This window comes from Leptonychotes weddellii, chromosome 4, assembly GCF_054177405.1.
Source record: "Leptonychotes weddellii isolate Sample4059 chromosome 4, ASM5417740v2, whole genome shotgun sequence".
Classification (NCBI taxonomy): Eukaryota; Metazoa; Chordata; class Mammalia; order Carnivora; family Phocidae; genus Leptonychotes; species Leptonychotes weddellii.
Window position 1 is genome coordinate 25,257,957 of NC_138372.1, and position 26,213 is coordinate 25,284,169.

Consider the following 26,213-nt stretch of genomic DNA (forward strand, 5'->3'; position numbering starts at 1 on the left):
ATCTGTTAAACTTTTCACAACAGTTTTGTGAGGCTGGTCTTACTAGTAACTTTAGTAGATGTGGAGAAAATGAGACTTAGAAGGGCTAAGTAGCTTGCTTACAGGAATACAACTAGATAAAGCTTGGGTTTAAATCTAGTTCTAGGAGCACCTGGGTGGCTCAGTTGGTTAAGCGTCTGCCTTCAGCTCAGGTCATGATCCCAGGGTACTGGGATCGAGCCCCACATCGAGCTCCCTGCTCAGCGGGGAGTCTGCTTCTCCTTTCTGCCTGCCACTCTCCCTACTTGTGTGCTCTCTCTCTCTGACAAATAAATGAAATCTTTATAAATAAATAAATAAACTAGTTCTAATTGATTTCCATTCTATGTATTTCTACCATACAGTTTTGATTCCTTATATCTGACTTCTAAGACCACAAGGCAACCATTGCATATGGTTACTTGTGGGTCCTTCATTAGCTAGTCCATATTCTTATAATCCTACTTCTTTGTAGGACTGAATTCATCTACTCCCACTGTACCAATTCCTGAACTGTGTGCTCTTCTCTGGTGGTCTCAACACTCTCTGCTTTTGGAGCTCACAGGGGAATTCCTGTTATCCTCCTGATCCTGAGATTGACCTTACTTTGGGCATTGTGATTTTAGTGAAGTCTATGTGCTTTGGTTCTGTGTCTTGATATTAGGTCTCTTTATGCATAGGAACCAGGTGAGTGCTCTCTGCTGATGCCAAGCCTCCTGGCCAAGGTTTTATAGCAACATATGTGAACTGAGTATAAGGCTGATTTGGACAGAAAGGCTGTGTCATCTGTAATGGTTGGGTGTCTGTTTATAAAGGGAGACTGAGCAAAAAGCCGTATTACAAACAGCAACCTCTTAGTTGACAAAGATGTGACTCAAGAGGAGCTATTTCTCTTTGTCTCCCTCCTCACCCTGTGCCTAGATCCTCCACTATGAGCTGTTGGCCATCCGTGATGCCTGCATCAAACTGGAAAAGGACTACCAGCCTGGGATCACTTATATTGTGGTGCAGAAACGCCATCATACCCGCCTTTTTTGTGCTGACAAGAATGAGCGAGTGAGTGAGAGATTGAGGAAGCCACCCTTATCCTCATCCTATCTCCCTTCTCTTGATATGGAAGAAGCCCTTGAGATAAATCTGGGGATTTAGTCCTTGGTTTGTCTGTCCTCCCTAACCCCTTCCCCCAGCTCTTGTACTTCCTCTCCCTCCTCCTAGCTCCCTGGCCTATAGGCCCCCATATAGACCAGCTCCAGAGAAGGGAAAGGGAACAACTACTTATTGAACTTCTCTTATATGTCAGGCACTGTACAAGGTGTCTTCCTCACAGCAGCCCTGTGAGGTAGGTACTATTATTACCTCCAGTTTAACCTCAGAAATCTTAAACGACTCACTAAGGTCACACAGCTAATGAATAGTGAAATCAGCACTTAACCACAGGTTTGTGTGACAGTAGAAGCGCATTATTTCAAGATCTGGTACCCTCTGGGAACAGCAACTTCTGCTTTACTTTTGAGATTCTGGTGGAGTCAGAGTAGAATTGAGTTGGGGCCCTACTTAGGGCCAGGCAGATCTTGGGATCTTGTTTGTCTTTGTCTCTATACAGATTGGGAAGAGTGGTAACATCCCAGCTGGGACAACTGTGGACACCAACATCACCCACCCATTTGAGTTCGACTTCTATCTGTGCAGCCACGCAGGCATCCAGGTAGCTGGGCTATGTCCAGGGCTTTCCAATGGGTCAAAGATGAGTTGATTATTCCCACTGCCTTTAAAATATATCAGTTGTCACTGAGGGCATTCAGAAAAGAATTTTTCTCTTAATAAGCCCTTAGCATACTTGAACAGAAGTACATTTTGAACATCTTAGGCAGGATTGCCCATAACAAGGGTGTTTTATGGCATAGGTGGCTTTGTGTTTGCCTTTTCGTGGGTGGGTCTTCCAACCCAACCACACTTTTTTTTTATTTAAGATTTTATTTATTTGAGAGAGAGAGTGAAAGAGCACAAGCAGGGGGCAGCAGAGGGAGATGGAGAAGAAGCAGCACTCGATCCCAGGACCCTGAGATCATGACCTGAACTGAAGGCAGACGCTTAACTGAGCAACCCAGGCACCCCAAACGACATTTTTTTTTTTTTAAGATTTTATTTATTTGCCAGAGAGAGACAGCACAAGCAGGGGGAGTAGCAAGCAGAGGGAGAAGCAGACTCCCCCACTGAGCAGGGAGCCCGATGTGGGACTTGATCCCAGAACCCTGGGATCATGACCCGAGCCGAAGGCAGACGCTTAACCGACTGAGCCACCCAGGAGTCCCCCCAACCACACTCTTAACAGTGATCCTGTTCCTTAGCAATGGCCATCCCTTCTGCCCAGCTTGGGGCCCCCTCATCTTCCTATCTTCCCAGGGCACCAGCCGACCATCCCATTACTATGTCCTTTGGGATGACAACCGTTTCACAGCGGATGAGCTCCAGATCTTGACGTACCAGCTGTGCCACACTTATGTACGATGCACACGCTCCGTCTCTATCCCAGCACCTGCCTACTATGCCCGCCTGGTGGCTTTCCGGGCACGATACCACCTAGTGGACAAGGAGCATGACAGGTGAGGCCTGGGATCAAGCTGGCTTCCCTTTTGCTTCAGCTTCTGGTACAGATCCTCTCAACTTTCCTTGGGCGGAAGGAAATGAATATTGTACAGTATGATATCCTTGGGCTCATCTGCCCAAATCTGGGTTGGGACTTTCTCTTAAGTTGGTATGGGAATTGGTACTCTGGATGGGGGAATGAATTAGCAGCAGCTCAGTGCACCAGGAAGGACTTCTTTCATTTTTGCTTTTCAGTGGAGAGGGGAGCCACATATCGGGGCAGAGCAATGGGCGGGACCCCCAGGCCCTGGCCAAAGCCGTGCAGGTTCACCAGGATACTCTGCGCACCATGTACTTCGCTTGAAGGCAGAACGCTGTTACCTCACTGGATAGAAGAAAGCTTTCCAAGCCCCAAGAGCTGTGCCGCCCAAATCCAGAGGAAGCAAGGAGGAGGGAGGGTAGGGAGGAGTTCAGAAGGCCTTGTTTCCTTCTACAAAGGGGGCTTTAAAAGGGTGGGGAACAGGGCCAGTAAGCCAGACCACCAGCCAGAAGTCTCTGATGTCCACCTCATGACCCCCACCCCTCACCCCATCTTGTCACATCTGGCCCTGACCCCACTGGACCAAGAGGGGCAGCACTGGTGCCCACCATACACACAGGTGTCTCATGTGACTTGCAGTGCTAAAGACTCATGCCTGACAGCTTGGTAAGGTTGGCTCTGCAGCCCCACGGACAAAAGCTGGTAGGTTTGGGTTTGATAATTTAGATGGGAGAGTGAGGGGCTTGAGAAGGTGGGTGGGAGGAAGGAAGGATTTTTTAGGAGCCTTAATCAGAAAAGGTCTAGATTTGTTTAAGAGGAAAAACGAAACCAGACCCAGATCAATATTTTAGAATACTAGATGTTTTAATGGGTTGAAAATCCAGTTTGTAGGAAGATTTTTAATGCTAATGATTTTGGTTGCTCCTCCCCCAGCTGCCACCTCCCTTTCCCTTATTCCTTTCTCTCCACCTTTTCTACCCCACCTTACACCTCCTCCCTGACAGACATCCAGCCCCTAGTAAGACTTAAGGCACTATGGCACTTAGCTCTGAAGTGACACGACCCTGTCTTCCTTCCGCCTACTGGTGGGTAACCAGTGCCTTCCCTGTAACGGTAATGCTGCAGAACTGCAACCTTTTGTACCTTTCTTTGGGGGGGATGGGGTGGGGGTGGGAGAGGAGGTAGGTGGGGAAGAAATACCCCTAACCCAACAAGCCTCCAGCCAGAGCGCCAGCTATTTTGCATTCAAAGGAATTGACTTCCATATTCATTGAGCTTTTAAAAAAGATCACAACCTCAAGATGGTTAAAGTCCATTGACATTTGCACTTTCAGACATGATGTCTTGGAGCTGCTGAGATGACTGGCCCCTGGCCTTTCCACTTAACGCCTCCTTTTCTCCCTGTCCCCCCAAGCCTCCCCACCTGCCTGGGTCTGGAGTTACTTTCATAGCATTTCTCATTCTTGGCTTCTTTTTTCCCCTGATGGTCAAGTCGCTTATGTTTCAATATTTCTTAACTGGGGTGTCTTATAACAAATGATCTTAAGTCTAAAATAAGAAAAAAGAGCAAAAACTAAATGTTATTTTTATACCATAACTTGAGTCTATTGCCAAAATCTGGAAATCCCTCCCATGCCCACTAAGTTTACATCCCAGAAACATTGAGCCATCAGAAGGAACTATGTACCGGACTTGTTCTTTGGCCTGGCTCGGTAGAGGGTGGTTATCCCCTCACGGTGGAGCTCAGGCTCCATCCTTCCCCTGTGCAGATAATATCTTTTTCTTGCTATAGGCTCCCTCCTCTGCACTGCCCTGCACTCTTTCCTGCAAGTGCATCTTCCCTTTCTCTGGACTGTCCTCTGATACTTTGGCTCATCCCAGATTCCAGTGTGTCCTGTGGACAGGCTGGGGGATTTTGCTGCTCCCTATTGCTTCTGTTTACACAAATGAATTTTTCCCAGTTTCCCACTAGGGCATGTGAGTGGGTGGCATGGGCCTTTGTTTTGTTTTGTTTTTTGTCTCCCGAGATAAAGATGGGGTTTGGCTGTCTTGCAGAACTGGAAAAGTAGGGGGTTTCTAGCTTGGTGCCTGCTGGCCTTGAGGCAAGGCCCCCTCTTTCCTTAACTGTTCATTTTTTTCCTATCCCACTGCTTGGGATGAGGAGTTGCAGCTTCCGTGTGGATGTTCCTCTTTTTGAGGAGCCTGGGCTTGGGTTTGCCCCAATCTGGTGATGAAGCCATGACACTTTAGACCTAGCTCAGGCTTGGAGGCCGGTCTGAATCCTGGCCTGTGTGCTTAGAGCTACCATTTCCCCTCCCCAGCAGCCCTTGTACAGACCCAGATTTGCTATGCAAAACAGTCTATCCCAGGTTCTGTTCTGGTTGGCTACTTTGTTCAGCGACTTCACAAAACATAGCACAAACATTGATTATGGAGAAGGCATCAGGACTGTTGAGTAACTCCTCCTCTACTTCTTTCCTACTGGCTATAGCATGGGATGCCCCATGGGTACAGCCCAGCTGAAGAACGGAATGGAGGGCTCTGGGAGGAGGCAGCTCACTGGAGAGCCTACATTCCTTACACAAGTGCCTAAAGAGAGTGATGCCAACACTCCATCTGCCCTGTCCATCGCCTTCATATACTGTCTACTTCGTGTTCAGTCACCCTTTGGGGAGGGGAGCTCTCTTGGGACAACGGGCTCTGCATGTTCTCTTCTTGGGTGCATTTAGGGGCTGGGATCAGGGCACTGTTCCTGGAGGGTCCAGTCATTCACCAGCATTTGCAAATATCCATAGGGAGCTGGTGGTAGCCACCTACTCTCAGCAACAAGTTTATGTTCTCTCCTTTTTCTCTCTTTGCCTCACTCTCTCCATTTGGGTTTTGAGCTGGGGCCTGAAATGCATTTTTTAGCTCTTTGGCATTGTACATGCCATTCAAGAAATAAAAAGCAAGAGAAGCGGTTTGGGCAATGGCAAGAAAATGACTTCTTGCTCTGATTTTTTTTTTTTTTTTTTTTAAATCTTTGAGACTTGAAAAATACCCTTGACCTTGAGGATTATTCTTATTTGAAAGATGGTGCATGTAGATTGAGAAGTGGTATTCGCAACAAGCTTTGGCTTTCTTGGATTTGATTTAAGTGGTGCTTCTTACTTGTGCTCTGAGGAAGTGTTGGGGGGATCCCAGCCTCATCCTCTTGGACAGGTCTCTTGCTCCCTTCGTTCTATTCCCTTGCCTCTCTTTTCTACTTCTCTCTTTCCCTGGCTCCTTTTCCTTTTTTCTTTCACTAAGCTTGTTTGCTGGCCTGCCTGCCTATGTGATGATGAATTCTCTGCATGGCTTTGATAATCCCACTGTTAGCTAGCAAGGTCAGGCTTAGCTCCTTGGCTGCAGAAGACCAAGAATCTGTTCCCGAAGCCTGGTGATGTTCTCTCTGGGCTGGACTGCCATCAACGTTACACAAGGACAGAGCAGCAGGGCTGCCTACCTGGCATGAAATCAGGAGGGCTTCTGACAACTTGCACACCTGTCCACTCCTTGGAGTTGTTTTTTCTCATTGCTTTTTCTAGATCTGGTTCCATTTCTCTACCTGCCTCCCTTTTCTGAGGCTGTCCTAGGGTTGAGCTACTTGGTTTCCAGGGTTGGAGGGTTAGGGGATGGACTTGGGGGAAGAAGAGAGTGATGGGAAGAGAATGGAGAGAATTTGGATAAAAGATGGGAAAGAGCACTGTTCATTGATCATTTTTCCAGTCCAGTCTGACCCATTGGGGGTTGAGGTGCTACTGTTGAACTCGGGATAAACCTGGGGCTATTGTTGATGGGAACTTAGGTTTAGAATAATGTTGACAAGGAAGATACCTAAAAGCATGAAACCTCCCTTAAAAGCTCCTGGTTCCCACCTACTAGATAGCTCTACTGCAGCCTCCTCTTTGGCTAAGCAACAATGTTCTTGGATGGTGGTTTTGTTTTGTTTTGTTTTGGTTTGGTTTTTTTTGGGGGGGGGTCCTAGAATTCAGTAAATGAGGCTAGCACTCAGGATGGGCGGCCAAGGGGACATTTTGAATTCTTAGCTGGCCCATGGGGTATCTATCTGCAAGGCTGGTGGGTAGTGTTTTAGACCTGGCATCATGTTTAACAAAGAATGGAAGTTCCTTCCCCTTCAGGGTGGAAAGTTATCTCAAACTAGCCAAAATGCAGTTTTGGAAACTACATTGGGGGAAGTTATTTTTTATATTTACTGGGCCTAGGCCAATCCAGGATGGTAGCTGGGATGCCTTCCTTCTTAAAGTCTGATCATGGCAGGGATATGCAGGGCACTCTTTCCTATTTAGCCTTCTAAGCAGATTGGGGAGAAGGGATTCTCTGGTTTTCTCTTTTCCCCCCTTTTATTAGGACTTGCCTTCTCCCTAGGTAGGGAGAGAGGCTAGGTTGGTGCTCTCCCCTTACTCTATTCCTACTGACTTAGAACCTCTGGCTGCTGTTTGGGAGCCTAAGAATGGGAGTGGAGGGAATGGGCTCAAAACAAAACAGAATAAGGTGGGGAAGGCAGATGTCCTTCTTTAAAAAGGAAAATAGGAAACTCTCCAAGGATTGTGCAAGTAAAGACAATGTGTCAAATGCACTGAGTCCCCTGGTGTAGTAGCAATAAGGAAAAATGAAATGACTTTCCTGTGCACACAGTCCAACCTGATTGGTGTGTGATGTTGCACTTAGCAGCCATCTGGTGGGCATGTGTGACTACTCTGGGTTTCACTTTAGTTTCTAAACTTTTTATCCCTCTCAAGTCCAGCATGGATGGGGAAGTGTCCCTGGAGCCCCACAGCTGTGTACTTGTTTGCATTTGTTTCCCTTTGAGACTTGTGTTTGTGTCCTGCTTTGAGCTGTACCTTGTCCAGTCCATTGTAAAATTATCCCAGCAGCTGTAATGTACAGTTCCTTCTAAAGCAAGCAACAGCAGCAGCACAATTCTGTGTTTTATAAAGACAACAGTGGCTTCTATTTCTAAAGTGCGGTCTCTCTCTCTCTTTTCCCCCACTCCCATTAGCAAAGAAAACTGTTGGGATTAATTATATCTCTGATATATTTTAGGTTAGAGTATTAGATTGTTATAACAGCAGAACTATCACCTCTATAGGAAAGTGGATAAAAAACCACCAGAGTGTTGAAGCTACAGATTATATGTAACCATACTTCACAAGGCCTCCATTTATTCTTCATTCAACAAACCATACAAAGCACTGTGTCCAGCAGTATTGTTGGGGGAGAAAGGAAGCACAATTCAGAAAGGAGAAAAACTGTGTCTCTCTCCTTAAGGAGCTTAAAGTTTAGTGGGGGATATGAGTGGCCAAATGGTTCCCTAGCCAAATGATGAGGGACTGAAACAAGGCTGTAAAGCTATAGCAGTGAAGATAGGAAAGGGAAGATTTTTGAGAGACACTCAGAAGATAGTACTCAATAGATGATGGAAGGGAGAGAGGAGTAGAGGCTAATAATGCTCAGGCTCCTACTTGAGCAATGAGTATATTGGGACATTCTTCTAACCAAGGCTGGGGGAGAAGGGAGACGATAGAAGAAAGGTGGTGAATTTTGTGAAGACAGCCTTGTATAGACTGAGTGTGGAGGTTCCCATGAGGCAACAAGTTTAAGGTTTCCAGTAAACACTTATATTTTGGTGCTCAGGGAAGACTGCAAAACTGCAATTGTAGATAATGGGATTCATACTCCTATAGATGGTAGGTAAAGCCATAGGAATGAACAAGATGGCTGAGAAAAAGAGTAGAGCAAGAAAACATAGGGTCCCACTCCAGACAATTTAAAGGAAAGGAAGCTGAACCTAAGAAGACTGTTAAATCACTAGTAGATACCTTGTATATTTTTTACTTAATGAAGTGGGAGAAAAGTCAGGAGAATGGAATAGGATCCAAGAAGGGCGTAATTAACAAGATGAACTGCTGCCTTGAGGAGGTATTTTTTTCTTCTGTTTACCATCCTCCACCCCATCTTCTTTGGCATCTGGTAACTATATGGTCATTCTCCACTATTTCTTGAAAATGAGCATTGAAAAAACCTAATTTAAATAAGGCTAAGACTAGGATTTCCAAGTTGTTCACCACAACCACCACCTCCACCTCCAGCTTCCTCCTGTCCTCAGGAGATACTTGTAAAAGAATAAAATAAACAAACCTACTAATTTTGTTCCTAACCAGTGTCCTAGATGGTGTTCCAGTGCACTTGATAGCACTTAGCAGCTGGCTTTATTTTCATGACTTGTTTTCCCCAGAGCCTGTGAACTCCTATGAGCAGAAACTACATTCTGTTCATTTTTTGTCATCTCAGGGCTGTAGCTTATATCAGGGGATCAATATTTGTGAATAGACTTGAAATTATCTAGAAATTGTGGTTCATGAATACAGAGGGGGAGTCAAGAAGTGATACTGAGTGCACAGGATGGACTCAGCATTCCTGACTCTTCAGGTAAGTAGAAACTTAACCAAATTACCATCATCTTTTCTTACTCTCACCAAAACTTGGAGGTTCTATGGTTTTGTACCTTAAGCTGATGGTACAGTTGTCAAGCATGCAAGTTCTGGCATTCCTCCCTGGTATTGCTAGAGCACTGTTATTTCTGTGTACTGGGGGAAGATGGCTCAGAGATGGATTCTGGCCCAGGGCCCAGTAAGAAATTTTCAGTGGCAGCTAGTGTGTACATAAAAGGGCCTAGCATTCCTCTGGAGGCCCAGTGTTGTGACTTTCAAATTGCAAAGCTAACCTGTGTCTACCACCTGTCAGATTCCCTTGGAAGCAAGCTAGCCGTACCCAGCTCCTTTTCAGCAGCAAGGGTTAGTTAGGTTGATCAAACTTGAGCAAATTGGAACATAGAGGAGATTTTTCCCACTTGAAATAAAACTTAAATAAATCTATAACCCTTAATGAAGCAGAAATAAAGTATTTAGCAGAGTAAGTGGGAGGGTGATCATTATGACACATCTTGCCATAAATTTCAGTTTTAGAAATGATTGATGTTCAGAAGGTTTCAGAATTTGGCTGTTGGTTGCTACTCAAGAGAAAAAGATAGTGGGCTCCCACTATTCTGATTTGTCTGGTCCTGGAGCTCAAGGTTTTGAGCCAAGGCTTGTCTTAACACCCCTGGCCATTCCTCTTTAGTTCTGGTTGAGCAGCCTTTCCTTTGCCCTGTCAATTGGCAACATATACCGTAGCACATTCTTGTCTAGGAAGTGCCTTGGAGCAAAGTGAGGCTGGGTATTTGTTGGTATCTTTTGGCTTAGCAAACCCCAGAATCTCATGGCAATTAGGGTTTGGTGGCTAAATGAAATGGTTATAGTGCAAAGAGAAGACTATTTCAAGTTCTGAGCCTGGGCCATCCCTAGACTGCCATCTGTACTGCTTGAATGGAAAGTAGCATTGAATTGTAGCAAATAGCTCTTCCTATTTGTTTCTAGCTTTCAAGCCCGTTTATTCCCCTGGCTACAGGCTGAGGAAACCTGGCAAGCTTAGAAGTTACAGAGTATGACAGAAGCAATCCTTTAAACTGGAAAAGTGGACTTTCTGGGGATGAGGTACATTTAAAAGTTCTCCACTTAAGCACCACAACCTCCTTCCCCAGGATATCCTATCAAGGTTTTTAGACCACCGTGGTTTACCTTGCAGTAATACACTGTCCCTTTGTTCTAGACTGCAGGAGCTTCAGCACTATCCACTTGGCAGTCTTTTTTGGACAAAGAAGTCTTGAGGGATCTTTCTAGGGAGCCCTCCATTCCTCTTCCTCACCTTCTGAAGGCAAGGAACTTTCTCTTAAAAGAGACAGTGGGAGTTCCTAGCCATGTTTTTGGAAAAGGCCAATGGCTTGTTAAGGGAAGTGATCTGAAAAGGAGCAGCAGCTTTGAATACTTGGAAGTATATGAGTAGGTGTTTTGTACAGTCTCTGTTATCTTATTTAATTGCATCTTCACAGCATTCATGTGAAGTAGTTTATCTGTTCCTTTCAATTGCACATAACAAACCACCAATTAAATTGGCTTAAATAAGAAACCTGTAACATGACAAAGAAGTCTTGATTTAGTATGGCTCCAAGGTTGGTTAATTCAGTGGCTCAGTGATAATACCAACAAAGCAGGTTCTTGCAGTGACTTTCCTCTGCTATTCTTTGTTGGTTTATCCTCATGCTGGTTTGCCTCAGGGTCCCAAGGTGGCTACTGCAATTCCAGGAAGGAAATGCTGACAGAATAATGTGTAACAGAAAAGGGACTAATTTTTCCTTACATTTCATTTTAAAGTAAGAAAATCCTTGGAAGCCCCAGCAGATCTGGCCTATCTTATTCACTAAAAATGGGTCATCTTCTCACTCCTGTCATTGGCAGAGCAAATGAGATCATTCATCATGAGTGGCTTAGATTAATTAGGAGTTACCCTCTGAGCAGTTACCGTGCTTCATCAGTCTGTGGATTAGAAAGACAAGTCTGGTCTGCTAGGCAAGAAAGAAGGGGATTAGGGCTCCTGGGTAGGTATCCAGCAGTGTCTTCTCTACTTGGGTACTCTGGCTTTTAGAGATGAGGAATGTAAGGTTCAGAGTGACTTTTTGGAATCACATACATTAGCAGAGAGCCTTCAGTCTCAGCTTTGTCCCTAAGGCCAGTATGTTTTATAATGTGTTCTCCTACAGTATAAAATAACTTGCTGCTATGTAAAAACTGATGGTCTGGGAGAAGAAATTTAAATTTGAGTCAAATTGAGTAACTTCAACCCCCATGTAAGAGAGGATTCTATCCAGTTGCTCTCATCATCCAGTGGTGATGTTTATCTAACACAGGAAGCCTAGGAATGCAGCTTTCCGAGGGCACTGGTTTCCTTGTCCCTCAGATGTCTGTACTATTTTATAGTTCTCCCTTCTGAAAGCAACCAGTGCCAGAAGGGATGAGGGCAGAGTTTTAGCCTGCTTCCTGAGCCCCATTCTTGAAGCCCACTCATTCATCCATCCATCCCATAAATCCTGGAATGTTGCTGTGTGCCAGGCACTGGCACTGTTCTAGGCAGTGGGGCTATGGCAGTTAAGATACACAAAGATCCTGCTCAATGGCCTTAAGAGCCAACTTGTTTGGGAATGAGGTTATCCAAAAATAGGGTGTGCATGTGGTCGGGGGAGAGCCTCATACAATTTGCTTTTGGCAGAATCATTAGACCTTTTGCCTTCCTACTTCTTGATATTACACTTAATGTACTTTTCACATAGGCTCACTCTAAAGAGGTGGTGGGGTCCCTGAATAGCAGAAATAGATGGGATACTAAGTCAAACTGAGTTAGGAGGTCCAAATCCTGCTTAATCAAGGTCAACAAAGAAGACAGTGGCCTACCTCAAGGGTTCATCACCCATCACCATGTCTATTCTGGGAGAGGATAAGCCTGTAATCACTTAGGGAATCAGTTCCAGAATGGGGGGTTGAGGGTGTGATAGACCCTTGCACAAGAGTTGGTATTTACCCTGTGGGGATGATGCTACTGACTTGCATTCTGTATAGTCAGGTATTGAAAATAATTTTTAGGATACAGTGTTTCATCTGGTGACATTTAATTTGATACTTTGAAATTGAAATTCTGTAAAAGGGTTAAGGGTGGGAAGTAGTGAGGCCGAACTGAAGTCAGATGAGGGTTTGAATCCCATCCATTTATGAAATGTTCACTTTAAGGTAGGTGCATCTAATAAGTGCTTTAAAATGTTAATGATAGTAAACTTTATTCACTAACAGTTAGGGAGGGTTTGTTCTGGTTTATGTGCATTCCCTAACCTCACAACAATTGTGTAAGGTAAGTTAGTCTCTCCATTTCTCAGTTAAGAGGCTCAAGCGACTGATCCAAAGTCCCACAGTGATTGGGAGGAACTGAAGACGAGATACTTTTGTTCTATATCCCAAACTTTAAAAAACAAAATACTTTGATTTTTTAAAAGTCTAAATGACATTATTGATGTTTAGGGACATAGGTAAAAATCATGAATCTTCAGTCAAGGCAACATATTAAGGACCTACTATTTCCTAGTGAGTGTGCTGGCCACGGTAAGCTTATAAAGCTTACAAGCTAGTCCAGGAGGGGGCACACAAACTAGTAAGTAAAACAAATTACAGATTGGGAGGATTATTAGGGAAATGCTGTAATAGAAAAATGGGCCTCCACGGTAGATCAGTGGTCCGGGAAAAGACCTCTCTTGAAATAAGGTTGAGAGAGAAAAAGAAGCGGCGGGCAGGGGAGGGAAGAAGACAACGTGAGGGTGGAGGGAAAGGAGAGGCTCTGTTCCTGGCCAAGAGAACCAAAAGCAGAGGGGCGCCGAGTCGGAAAGGGATGCGTTTTGCCCATAGTGGGAATCAGAAGCAGACCAGTATAGCTGTAGCATAGTGGTGAGGGAAAGTCTTACTTGAGGAGAAAGGAAGTGTCCGTTTACTCGGTGCGTTTTGGTCCTGGAAGAGTTTGACTTCAGTGTGACAAGACGCTATTAAAGCGTTTTAAACAAGGAAATTATCCGATGTGATGATTGTGTAATGTCTTGTTTCTCAATACTCTTTTCCCAAGCTAAATTGTACATATCCCCGCCTCCCTCCCTCCATGGTCGTCAAAGCAACAGACTCGGAATGATCAATTGTGGTGGTCACTTGACCGCTTACTGAGGAGGAGGCGCGAGGTGCCGCCCAAGCTGGGCGGGGCGGGAGGGCTCCGTAAGGAGGGCGGCTCTGCCCTAGACGTGTTCGGCCCCGGTCACTCCGCTGCGGGTCGGGGCCCTGCACCACAGACCGGCCACGCTCCAGGTAGGCTCCTCCCCAGGTAAGCTACACCACCCTCTGCGACGTCGCCTCCGGCAGGCACCGCCCCACGCTGGGGTGGTGCTATGAGTCCAGCTCCTCCGAGTTGTCTCCGGCAGGCACGGCCCTGCAGAAGACCGTGGGAGGGCCCGCCCGCCGCGCGTGCCCCAAGCTCCGCCCAGGCTCGGCCCCCGCTCCCCGACACCTCCCCCGCGTCCTCCGCGCCGGCCGCGCTCGCACCGACGTCGCGCCCGCACGGCTTGGGGCGGAGAGGCGAGGCTTGGACGTCGGGCGAGCCCGGGCAGCGGAACTGACGCCAGCGGGTTTCCGGGGGCGGCCCCGGGGGAGGTCGGCGGCGGCGCCGCAGTCGTGGAGGGGAGGTGGGAGCGTAAGCGGCCGCGGGCGACGCAAGTTCCGCACGGGGCACTCCTTTTCTCGTCTCACGCTTCTCCTTCCTCTCGCATAGTCGCGTGCTGCCTCCCCACGGCGGCTCTTCCCGACAAGAGCTTTCGGAGTGCGGTTGCTGAGGAGAAGCCATCGCCAGCTCGTCTTAGGGCCGAGTGAGGGTGCCTGTCGCACCGCGTCGCCCCCTGCGCTGCCTCCTTGCCCCCAGTGGTGGGCGCCCTTCTCGTTCGAAGCACTCCCCCCAGCTCCATGAATGGAAATCGGCTCCGCAGGTGAGCAAGTCCGAGCGGCTGGCCCAGTGGGCGGGGGTTATCCCCAGAGCATCGTCGCTCCCTCCCAACCCAGGTGCGCGTGGTGAGCGCCGTCCGGGCGGCTTCTCCTCCCGTCCCCCGCCCGGCCCCTCCTCCGCCTCCCCGCAGACCCGCCGCAGTTCCCCGGGGCCACTGAGTAGGCGAAACTGTGGGGAGGGGACACTGCTTAAAGGATTGAAGTTTGGGGTTCTCCAGGCGATATTACTCTTTCTTTTCTCGAGTCTAGAAGGGTTTGTCGTCGCTTTTGTTATTCCGATTGAAGGTGTAACGGTGTGCGCTTCCTTTAACCGGGTTGTGTGTCCCAAGGAGGCACTGGGCGGTCGGCTCTCTCTCACCTCTTAGGGTAGTTGTGAAGCTACATGGAGATAACGGTGGGAATTAAGTTTTAAATAGGTGTAAGCACAACGTCAAATGCAAGATGGCATTTCCTCCATCCCCGAGTTCTCTTCTGATGTTTGTGGCAGCATGGTATGTAGTTCCCGAGGATTTCGGAAATGTCATATTGGCCCGGATTACTGCTTACGTGAGGAGGTGGATCTTAAAATTGCTGACAATATTTTTTTTCATTCCCTATTCCCTAGAGAAGCGGTTATCATATTCCTGGAAATTTGGAATTTAAAAAAAACTGCTTTCTCTCCTTAGGAAAACGGCAGTCTTGAGAAAAATTGCAACATGGGCAGTACTTACCTTAAAAAAGAAAAAGCACTCTTTATGATTCGGAAGTAATTAATTGAGAGATATAAAGTAGGTGTTACATAATGGTTTGCTTTCCAAAAGATCATACTTAATATGTTAAATTTCATGGTATGTTTTATCCAGACAGTAACACATTTATAAGTTAATTTTCAAAACATTGAGGTGGGGGGTGTCTTGTTACTGATGGGATCACAAGTTCCTGAATTTCACATCTCGTTTTGCCAGTTTGGGAGGTACTTGAATATGAGAGAAACTTAAATAATAAAAGAAACCAGTGACCTAATGATAGTAAAGGATCTGTTAATTAGGTTAAGACGTATAATTGTCAATAGATGCAAACAGCACAAATTTGTAGAGATGGGATGGGGAGAGGGGATTATTGCAAGTTTTATTATATGAAATTTTCTCTAATCCTTTTCTCCCATTTCTCTTTTGCATGCTTCATTTTTGTCATCATATTTTCTTAAAAAGGGATACTTTGTCTATAGATTGTGAAGAGTTTTATACTTTCATTTGTTTATCATTGATTTGTATATTTCTGAAACTGTGCCTGGCTTTGTTTTTTAATTTTGTATCATATTGTTTAGTGAATATAATGATCTAGGGCTATGGGTGACTTTTACATAACTGTCCTCTTGTCAAGCCTGGAAAACAAAGCATGAAAGTTAAATACTTTATTAATCACCCTGAGTTTTAAAGATAGTTTTTGTTTTTGTTTTTTAGTTTTTTTCTCTTTTGGGTTTTTCATATGAAATTATGCCCCAGTGTATGGACAACGTCTTAGAAAATACTTCTGAAGTCCAATCACCTAGCCAACTGGTCCAGCTAGCCAAGTATGATTCAGTAAATGCTCCTGTGAATTCTTGAGCTATAGATAAGTTTTACATCTTCTTTTTGCATATGCCATTACTGAAATATATACCCGTTTAACTATCTTCACATCTGAGGAGGTAGAATTAGATAATATCAGCCATATGCTTGACCATCTTGAAACTCAAAGTTTGCTCTTCATTGCAGTTTATACATGATTAACTGTAGTCTAATAATGAAGATGAAGTATTATATGGCTCAGAATTGTCATCATCAAAAACAAAATTTTCATTCTTCCTGAGACTTATGTAATTGTTATGCTGCATTGTGAAATTGAAAGCATAGTTGGGCAAAACATGCAACTGAGTTTTAAATCAAGTATTTGACAGGTACCGGGGTGCCCGCCTGGCTTAGTTGGTGGAGCATGAGACTCTTGATCTCAGGGTTGTGAGTTCGAGCCGCACATTGGATGTGGAGATTACTTAAAAATAAAACTAAAAAAAAAAAAAAAAAAAAAAGAATTTGACAGGTACATATTTTGGTTTAAAATGTTTTAGACATCTGCGTGCCTTGTTGGCTCAGTTGGTAGAACATGTGACACTTGATCTCATTTGTGAGTTTGAGCCCCACCTTGGGTGTAGAGATTACTTAAAAACACTTTTTTAGACATAAATGTTCTCTGGTAGTTTGTTGAGTAAATGTTGGATCTTTGCTCCAATTTTGTTCTAAGGGTTTTTTTTGTGTGTGTGTGTAGATTCTTAGGTATTACCTTCTGATAGGATGTTTTAAATTCTAGTTGTTGAGAAGATACATAGAAAACTTAAATTACATTGGAGGACTTGGACTTAGGATACAAATGCTATATAATTGTTTCTTGGTGAATCATTCCTCACTAAAAGTTAGTATTTGTCCTCCTTTTTTGCATATAATATTTTAAGTTATTTTTTAGGGTGTCCTGTACATTGTTCTGATTTAGAACTTTGTGAACTTTGATTTAACCAGAGTAGCTGGCACAGTTGGTTTTTAAATATAACAATAGTTTTGTTTCTGTGCCTGTGACTCCTTGGCTAGAGGAACTTCTGATGAAACCCTGTTTTTTAGAGTTTAGTTACATTTGGACTAAAAGTATATGTTTTAATTCTAAGTAAGTGTCAATAGAAGCAGCAGAAATGTTCATTGAGATATCGGTTCTCCTGAGTAGCAGTGTTTTAGAACCTTACTACTCTAGTCTGTATGTTTAGGTGATGTCAGACTATTGTTGAGGGCAGAAGGAATTGTACTCACCTGCCAATGGAAGAAAAACGTTTACTGTTACTTTAAATTAATGATATGCAAAGTGATTTGATATGTTTGGTAGTTGTCTTATACAGTGTTGCAAGAGTGAATAGACCATGTTTCTTAGTGATACTTTTAAGTTCATGTTTGGATCTGCAAAGTGGTTTTAAGGCTCTGCATTTCTTTACTAATAAAAATCTAGGGTCGCCTGGGTAGCTCAGTCCATTGTCTTAAGTCTTTCCCAGCTCAGTCTTGGTCTTAGGGTCATGAGTTAAAGCCCCACGTTGGGCTCCACACGTGGAGCCTACTTAAAAATAATAATAAAATAATCTAGAAAAATCATTTGAGAACAAGTTCCAAAGGAACAGAAGTTGCATATATGGAAACTAAGTTTGAATGAGATGAATAAAAGTTGTGGATTCAAAATACTAAAATATATAATGCCATTAGGTTCTCAGTTTAATATTTAAAATAATCTTTTTTAATCACTGTGGGATATGCTTTCTCATTTGTAGATTTTTGTCTTGAAGAAAAATTGTCAAAATGCTGCTCTGTCTGGAGGGCATGAATTTTGAACATGCAAAAGGTTTTTCTACTTGGTTGCCACTTAAATTTAAGTTTGTGCTGTTCTTGAGTGGCCACCATAACTTTTTCCTACTATTTGCTGCTCTTGACTGGCAGTGGGACTTAACAAAAATATGCAAGATTATTTTGATTTTTGTTTTAGAATTGAATTTCTCTTACAGTGATGGATTTTTTTTCCCCTGAGGGAAAATTGAAAAGGAGGCAAGAAACAACTTTGTTCTTTTAAACAAAGACTTAAAGGAGAAAAAGAACATATAAGTAACCCTCAAACGTGATTTGCTTAATGTGATGAAAACTTTTAAACATTATCCATGATTCCATCACCCTGATCACTCTTTAAATTTCTTTTTTTTTTTTTTTTAAGATTTTATTTATGTATTTGACAGAGAGAGAGCGCGCACGAGAGAGTAGGGGGAGTGGGAGAGGGAGAAGCAGGCTTCTGCCAAGCGTGGAGCCCGATGCGGGGCTCGATCCCAGGACCCTGGGATCAAGACCTGAGCCAAAGGCAGCCGCTTAACTGACTGAGCCACCCAGGCGCCCCACTCTTTAAATTTCTAAGCCAGATTTCAAACTAGTAAATCTCTATTCAAAAGAGGAAAAAAAAATTAAGGAATTAAGTAATTTAGGAAAGCTGCTAGAATGAATGAAATCATTTCAAGATGCTACTCCCTTTTGCTCTTTTGGAAAATTTTATGTACCAAGTTGTGAGTTTAAATTTAGTTTATATTCAATAATGTTTTCCAGTGGGGACATTGTGTTCGTTTGGTTCTATAAGCCTGGCCTGATAGCATGCAGAGAGGCCTGGGGCCCTGTAAAGGGGACATTTCCTGGAAAAGGTCTCTGTTGTATATGGAAAAACCGTAGTTCAGAATAGAATTCTTGCAAAACTGTCATAAAACTATTGTATTCTAGTTGAAGACTGTGTTTCTTCATATTATAGCCATCTTTTTTCACATAGGTTCTTCTAGTCTTAAAATATTTGAGGATCTATCTGAAAGATGAAGTAATTAAATATTTTGTTAATCTAACGGAACATTTTCTCTAATAATACTTAAAACTAAGATCTAAAGGGCACCTGGGTGGCTCAGTCGTTAAGCGTCTGCCTTCAGCTCAGGTCATGATCCCAGGGTCCTGGGATCGAGTCCCACATTGGGCTCCCTGCTCCGCGGGAAGCCTGCTTCTCCCTCTCCCACTCCCCCTGCTTGTGTTCCCTCTCTCGCTGTCTCTCTCTCTGTTGGAAAAAAATAAATAAAAATATTTAAAAAAAAAAAAACACCTAAGATCTAAAGTAATTTATAAGTTTTTTGTGTTTTTTTTGATAGATGGGAGAATAAGGCAAGTGATAGTTCATTTTGGGAGAAGGTAAAACTAAAAATATAATTTAAGAATAGTATTCTTTCTAAACCTATGTAGTGTCAGTTTGTTGGGATAAACAGCATTCACCAGACATTCCTACTTCTAATTCAGTTGTCTAGGATACCCAATAGACCCCCATCCTTGGCTCATTAACAAAACAGATGTGAGAAAGAATATTGTGTGGTTTTTCAACCATAATGGTTATGCTGTTAGGATACATGAACGGCCTTTCTGTATTTGGAGTTTCTGTAGTTTTCTGCCATTATCTGTGTTAATATTAATAACTTTCTTTGGCTATCCATTGCTTTAAAAAAAAAGTCTGTTGAGATTTAGCAAAACCATGTCACACAACTGATGTTTTCTCTTAATTTGAGCTTATTGTCATTTGATTACAATACAAAATTATTTACATTATTCTGAAATAATAGTGAAATAATTTGGAAGAATTCTTTGTTTTGAATCAGCCAGTTTTTTCCTACATTGTTTCTAAGTTGTCAGGTTCTTGAGAAGTCAGAAGGTATCTAGAATATAAACATGGGATATTTTTATGTTTTTCATTTGTGGAAGAAATTTTTCAAGAAAATGTTCTCAATTGTAGGCTTATATAATACTATTTTTGAGTCATTACCAATACTTGATATTTTAACTGATTTCTAAATCATCTAATAAAAGAAGTTCATTAGTGTATCTGAATTTTTAAAAAAGGTTAAAGAATAGATTGCAAAATGGGCTTATACCTTAGCAATGAAGTCTTCTTTTTTTTTTCTTTTCTTAAAAGAAATTTCTGGTTTCTAAATTAAGACTTGATTTCTATCCGTATATTTAACATAAAAGTGGCATTCCTCTAAAATTACTCAAAAATTTTCTAAAATTTTTGCTTGGCTGATCACAGTTTTTCAGAAGCTACCCAACCTTTAATTATGAAATAAATCTCAAGGCATTTCCATTCTGCAAGACATACTTGGGTAATGTGCTCTCTTGTTTTCAAGGGGCAAAATGCCTTTTTAACAGTTCTTCAGTACTGCCATCTGAGAAATTTTACCCTCAGCAGGCTGAATTTCTGCAAGTGATTATTTAGCTCTAGTGAAATAATAAATGTAATATGGTAATAAGTGCACTGTTTGTAGAGGTTCATTGAATGAATTGGTAGAATTAGTAGGTGGGGGGTTACTAAAATCTCATGCTAATGTTTACTGCTTAGCCTTGTGGGTTTATGTAGTAAACAGGCATTTTATTATGTCAAAATTTGAAGCCAACACAATACATTTTTCCAAAACAAATCAAAATTTTTCCTGGGTCTAAAAATACTTATTTATTATTTTAAAGAAGCAAACAATATAGGAAAGTCTAAAATAGAAATTGAAGGGGCACCTGGGAGGTACAGTGGGTTGAGCCTCTGACTCTTGGTTTCGGCTCAGGTCATGATCTCAAGGTTATGAGATTGAACCCTGCGATGGGCTCCTCACTCAGTGGAGCCTGCTTGTGACTTTCTCTCCCTCTCTGCCCTTCCCCTTGTGCTCTCTCACTCTCTCTCAAATAAATGGATAAATCTTCAAAAAAAAAAAAAAAGTGAAAATAATATCCCATCCTCTGGATAAAACCATTGCACTGGGAGCACTGGGTGTTATATGCAAACAATGAATCATGGAACACTGCATCAAAAACTAATGATGTAATATATGGTGATTAACATAACATAATAAAATTTGGGGGGGGGGGAAACCATTGCTAGTATTTTTCTTGTATAGCTTCCGAGACATCCATCCATTATATTGTTTTTAACCTGTTTTTTCTACTCCGTAATGTGTCCTGGACATTTTTTCCATAATAATACTTACATTTTTACAGCAATGTGATAGTCTATACTCAGTACATATTTAATCAATCTCATTGATGGTGGGTTAGGTTTCTTTCTTTTTTGTTTTTCATTATAAATAAGACTTTGGTAAGTATCCTAATATATATGTTTGTATTGTGGTCCAGTGATTGCTTTAGGATAAATTCCTAGAAGTAGAATTGTTGAAACAAGATGTATTATTCCATGAACACTGAAGCAGAAGTTACCAGTGAAAATCCATTATTTTCATAATAGGCTATAGTATATAAGCTGTGGTTGATTTATTCACTGTTTTTCATCATTCACATTTGCTGTAGGCTGTCATTTAGCTTTGGACTCAAAACTAGTACATGTTTATCCTTAACTAAAGTTCCTGATTTATTTATTTATTATTTATTAAGAAAAAAACTAGTACATGTAGACTGTTAGGTCAGTGAACAACATATACACAAATATCCTTTGAACATGTATTGTTTTATGTTTGAGGTTTAATGTGGTGAGTTGATATTAGCCAGTACTTCCTATAACTACTAAAACATCTGAAGTGGAGAGAAGTCCCAGATAGTGCTTTGTATTTCTGTAATTCTATCTCCAAATCTAGTGGGCAATATATGTATTTGTTAAAAAAACTGAAATGTGGGGCGCCTGGGTGGCTCAGTCGGTTAAGTGACTGCCTTCGGCTCAGGTCGTGATCCTGGAGTCCCGGGATCGAGTCCCGCATCGGGCTCCCTCCTCAGCGGGGGGTCTGCTTCTCCCTCTGACCCTCCCCCTTCTCATGCTCTCTCTATCTCATTCTCTTTCTCAAATAAATAAATAAAACCTTTAAAAAAAAAAAAAAACTGAAATGTGTTTCACTGGAAGTATAATTTGTTGTAAGCAAATATATTGCTTCATTAATTTACATTAAAATATTTTTTGGATACTTAATGATGATGATGATTTTATAATAACTGTAGAGTTTGTTACATTGCTTATTCATGAAACAATTTTGGTTTTTTGCCAGTTTGTATAAATAGCACCCGGCAAAATAATGGGGGAAAAATTGGCAGTGTGATATAGTATACAAAGCATGGGTTTTAGAGACAAATCCTGGCTCTCAAATTAACTGACTTGATAATGATGTGTCATTGTAGATTCAGTGATTGTAACAAACTTACCACTCTGATGTGGGGATGTTGATTGGGAGGCTTATGGGTATGTGTGGGCAGGAGGCATATGGGCAATCTACCATCTGCTTGATTTTGATGTGAACCTAAAATTGCTGTAAAAAATAAAGTCTAGGGGTGCCTGGGTGGCACAGTTGGTTGGGCATTGGATTCTTGATTTTGGCTCAGGTCGTGAGATCGAGCCCCACGTGAGGCTCTGCTCCTCTCCCTGCTCGTGTACACACATGTGCATGCTCTCTCTCTCTCTCAAATATAAACAAATATATTTTTTTAATAGTCTATTAAAAAAGTTAACTGTGACTTTGGGCTGTACCTTTAATCTTCCTTAACCTTAATTTCCTTGTTTGTACAATGGGATGGTAAAAAGAGTTTAAGTATGCAAAGGAAATGGCACTTCTTTTCTTCTATTTTTGGAGACTTATTTTATAGAGAATTGAGGATGTATAAAAATAGGTAGAATTATGTAATAAACTACCATGTATCCATCACCCAAACCCAGCAATCATCAACCCACATCCAATTGTGTCCCTTCTAATTTCCCATCCCTTGTATTTTTTTGAAGCATATTCTACCCATAATACTATTTCATTCATAAATATCTACTAAGTATTTACGGAAGATACAGGCTTTTAAAATAAACCATAGTACCATTATCACAGCAAAATAATAGTCTGTATCAAATATCTAGTCAGTGTTCAAATTCCTACTTGTCTCAGCTATACTTTTTTTTAGTCTGCCTTTTATTTATTTTTTCATTTTTGAGTTCGGATCCAAGTAAGTTTCACAGATTGTGATTGATTGTCTTTTTTAAATTCAGTATAATTAATGTACAGTGTAATATTAGTTTCATGTGTACAATATAGTGGTTGAACAATTCTATACATTACTCAGTGCTCATCATGGTAAGTATACTCCTAATCCCCTTCATCTATTTCACCCATCCCCCACCTTCCTCCCCTCTAGTAACCACCAGTTTGTTTCCTATATTTAGGAGTCTGGTTTTTTTTTCTCTTTTTTTCTTTTGTTTTGTTTCTTAAATTCCATGTATGTGTGAAATACGGCATTTGTCTTTCTCTGACTAACCTGTTTCACTTAGCATTATACTCTCTAGATCCATCCATGTTGTTGCAAATGGCAAGATTTCATTCTTTTTTATGTCTTAGTAATATTCAATTGCAATGGCGTGTGTGTGTGTGTACACATACCACCTCTTTTTTATCCATTCGTGATTGATATGTCTTTTAAGTGTCTTTTAATCTGTAAGTTTTCTATCCTTCCCTCCCCATCCCCCCATGTAGTTTATGGATTGTTTGTCCTTTTAGACTTACCACAGTCTGGATTTTGCTGGTTCCATCTTCATTGTGTAATTTAACATGTTCCTTTCAATTTACTGTTAATTGCTAGGACCTAAAGTCTTGATCATGTTCAGGGCATTCTTTTTGAACTTAACTCCGGTGAATTTTTGGTTCCCATCACTTTGCTGAAATTGCTCTTATCAAGGTCAACACAGAGTTTGCTAAACCCAGTAGTCAATTCCCAGATCTTCATTTTATTTGACTTCATTTGATTAAATTGCTTACTTCTTGAAACACTTTTTTTTTTTAGATTTATTTATTTAATTTTTAGAGAGAGAGAGAGAAAGCACAAGCAGGAGGGGCAGAGGGAGAGGGAGAGAAAATCTCAAGTAGACTCTGCACTGAGTGTGTAGCCCGACACAGGACTCAGTCTCATGACCCTGAGATCACAACCTGAGCTGAAACCAAGATTTGCATACTTAACTGACTGTGCCACCCAGGTGCCCTGAAACACTTTTTTCCGTTTCTTCCTGGGTACCGCTCTCTCCAGGTTCTCCTCAACCTTACTGGATATCACTTTTCTGCCTTCTTTGCTATGCCCTCTTCATTTCCCCAATCTCTAAACATTGGGAGTATTCCAGGGCTTAGTGTTCTTCTGTATCTTACCACAGTTCGGGTAATCTCTAGTCCAGTGGTTTCAAATACCATTACTATGCCGAGGACACACATTTATTTCTCTAGCCTGGACCTCTCCCTTGAACTTTACACCAGCTAACTGCTTACTAGACACCTCATTGTATAAACACATCAAACTTAGCATGTCCTAAAAATTCTCTTGATTTCCTCTCCAAACTTGCTCCAATCACTGAGTCTTTCTTAACTCAGTAAAGGACAGTTCCATTCTTTTAGTTGCTTAGACCAAAAAACAACACAAAACCAAAACAATCCTTGAGAGCTCTTTTCTCTCAAACCACACGCCTAATCCATTAGCCGTTCCCATCAGGTCTACCTTGTAAATATTTTCCACATCAACATTATTCCCCAGCTGGTACCACCTCACCCCCAGCCGTCATTATCCTTTGCTTGGACAATCAACTAGCCTACTAACTGGTCTCTTTGCTTGTACCTTTACGTATAGTTTCTTCACGCAGCTGCCAGAGTGATTGTTTTAAAAATAAATTCAAGTCAGATCATAATGCTTCTTGACCCTTTGTTGACTTCTTATGTCTCAGAATACAATCCAAAGACCTCCTCATGGTTTTCAAATCCTGTATGATCTGATCTCCCATTCACTCTCTGACCTCATCTCTTATTCTCTTCTTGCTCACTGTGCTTCAGGCATAGTGATTTCTTTGCTGTTCCCCAAGCAAGCTTCTGCTTTTTCCTTTATACTTCGGTGTATATACTTGAGTGTGTCGGGCTACACACTCAGTGCAGAGTCTGCTGGAATGTTCTTCCAGATGTCCACATGACTCTTTTTCTCACTTCCTCTGTTTTCTGCCAACTTGTCACCCTTTTAAAGAGGCCTTCTTTGACAAACCCATCAAATAATTAACTACCTATTCTGTTCCAACCCCCACTTTCTATCCCCTTAACATATTTTATTTATTTGGGGGGGAGGCTGTGAGGGGCAGAGGGAAAGAGAGGATCTTAAGTAGGTTCCATGTCCAGCGCAGAGCTTGATGCAGGGCTCTGTCTCAAACCCTGAGATTACCTGAGCCGAAATCAAGAGTCAGATGCTTAAGTGACTGAGCCACCTAGGCGGTATCCCTAGGTGTTAAGGTATCCCTATCCGGATACCTTAACGTATTTTATTTTTCTTTATAGCACTTACTCCTACCTGACTAGCAAAAAAGAAGTGCAATCTAATCTGCCTATCCAACCCTTCCATAAAGCTTCATGAAGACCAGCTCTCTGTTAATATTATTAAAATTATTGTTCACCTGAACCTGAACAGTGCTTGACAGTTGGAGGCAATGATTTGTTGAACAAATTAATGAGTCAATGAATGAATGACTTAATGAATGATAGACTATCAGCAGATGTTAATTTGTAGTAGTGTAGTGGTATAATGGTGTAGTGTAATGGTAGGCTCTGAATCAGATCGACTATTTGCAAATCCTGGCTTTGCCACTTTCTAACTGTGATAATGGTTTTTAATCTCCCTATGCCTCAGTTTCCTCATTGTAATATAGTACCTGCCTCAAAAGTTATGTTGCAAGAAATCGCATAATATATTTCAAGTATTTAATAATAAAGGTAGGGGTGCCTGGGTGGCTCAGTCAGTTAAGTGCCAGACTCTTGATTTCGGCTCAGGTTGTGATCTCAGGGTCATGGGATTGAGCCCCACCTGGGGCTCTTGCTCAGCAGGGAGTCTGCTTGAGATTCTTTCCCTCTCCCTCTTCTCTGCCTCCCGCTCATGCACATGTGCTCTCTCTCTTCTGAAATAAATAAATAAATCTTTAAAAAAATATTTAACAGTAAAGGTAGCTATTGTTAATGTTAACTTTCCTTAAGTATTAAGATGGAATATCCCTCCAAATATATTAGGAACTACTTAAAGCAAATAACTGTGACTTATTAATTAATCTATGTATCTATAAAAACTTGAACACAGTAATTGTTCAATAAATATTTAAAGTAGATAAATGACCTTTTATGTTTTTTTATTTTCTTCTAAGTTTTATTTATTTAAACGATCTCTACACCCAACATGGGGCTCAAACTTATGACCCTGAGATCAAGAGCTATGTGCTCCTCCAACTGAGCCAGCCAGGTGTCCCTATGTTTTGTTTTTGTTTTTTGTTTTTTTTTATTTTTTTAATTTTTATTTATTTATTTATTTATTTGAGAGAGCGAGAATGAGAGAGAGTACATGAGAGGGGGGAGGGTCGGAGGGAGAAGCAGGCTCCTCGCTGAGCAGGGAGCCCGATGCGGGACTCGATCCCGGGACTCCAGGATCATAACCTGAGCTGAAGGCAGTTGCTTAACCAACTGAGCCACCCAGGCGCCCTGTTTTTGTTTTTTTTTT

The 26,213-nt window shown here is 42.1% G+C and overlaps 2 protein-coding genes across 4 annotated transcripts in view; both read left to right on the forward strand.

Moving 5' to 3' along the window:
* Positions 1–26,213, forward strand: part of AGO1 (argonaute RISC component 1) — a 63,141-nt gene that overhangs the window by 28,429 nt on the left and 8,499 nt on the right. The window contains exons 16-21 of the mRNA XM_081818091.1: positions 940–1,074; positions 1,622–1,723; positions 2,422–2,621; positions 2,860–13,468; positions 13,913–14,123; positions 14,805–14,906. Of these exons, the coding sequence (XP_081674217.1) occupies positions 940–1,074; positions 1,622–1,723; positions 2,422–2,621; positions 2,860–2,968 (546 nt within the window). The 3' untranslated portion in view covers positions 2,969–13,468; positions 13,913–14,123; positions 14,805–14,906. The remainder of the gene's footprint in view (positions 1–939; positions 1,075–1,621; positions 1,724–2,421; positions 2,622–2,859; positions 13,469–13,912; positions 14,124–14,804; positions 14,907–26,213) is intronic.
* LOC102727878 (argonaute RISC catalytic component 3) overlaps positions 13,984–26,213 on the forward strand; it is a 133,014-nt gene continuing 120,784 nt past the window's right edge. For 2 of the 3 annotated variants that reach the window (XM_081818088.1, XM_006748486.3), the window contains exon 1: positions 13,984–14,123. In XM_081818088.1, coding sequence (XP_081674214.1) covers positions 14,105–14,123 — 19 coding nt within the window. In that variant the 5' untranslated portion in view covers positions 13,984–14,104. Of the gene's footprint in view, positions 14,124–14,804; positions 14,907–26,213 lie in introns of all 3 variants that reach the window. The other variant, XM_081818089.1, reaches the window with a different exon arrangement.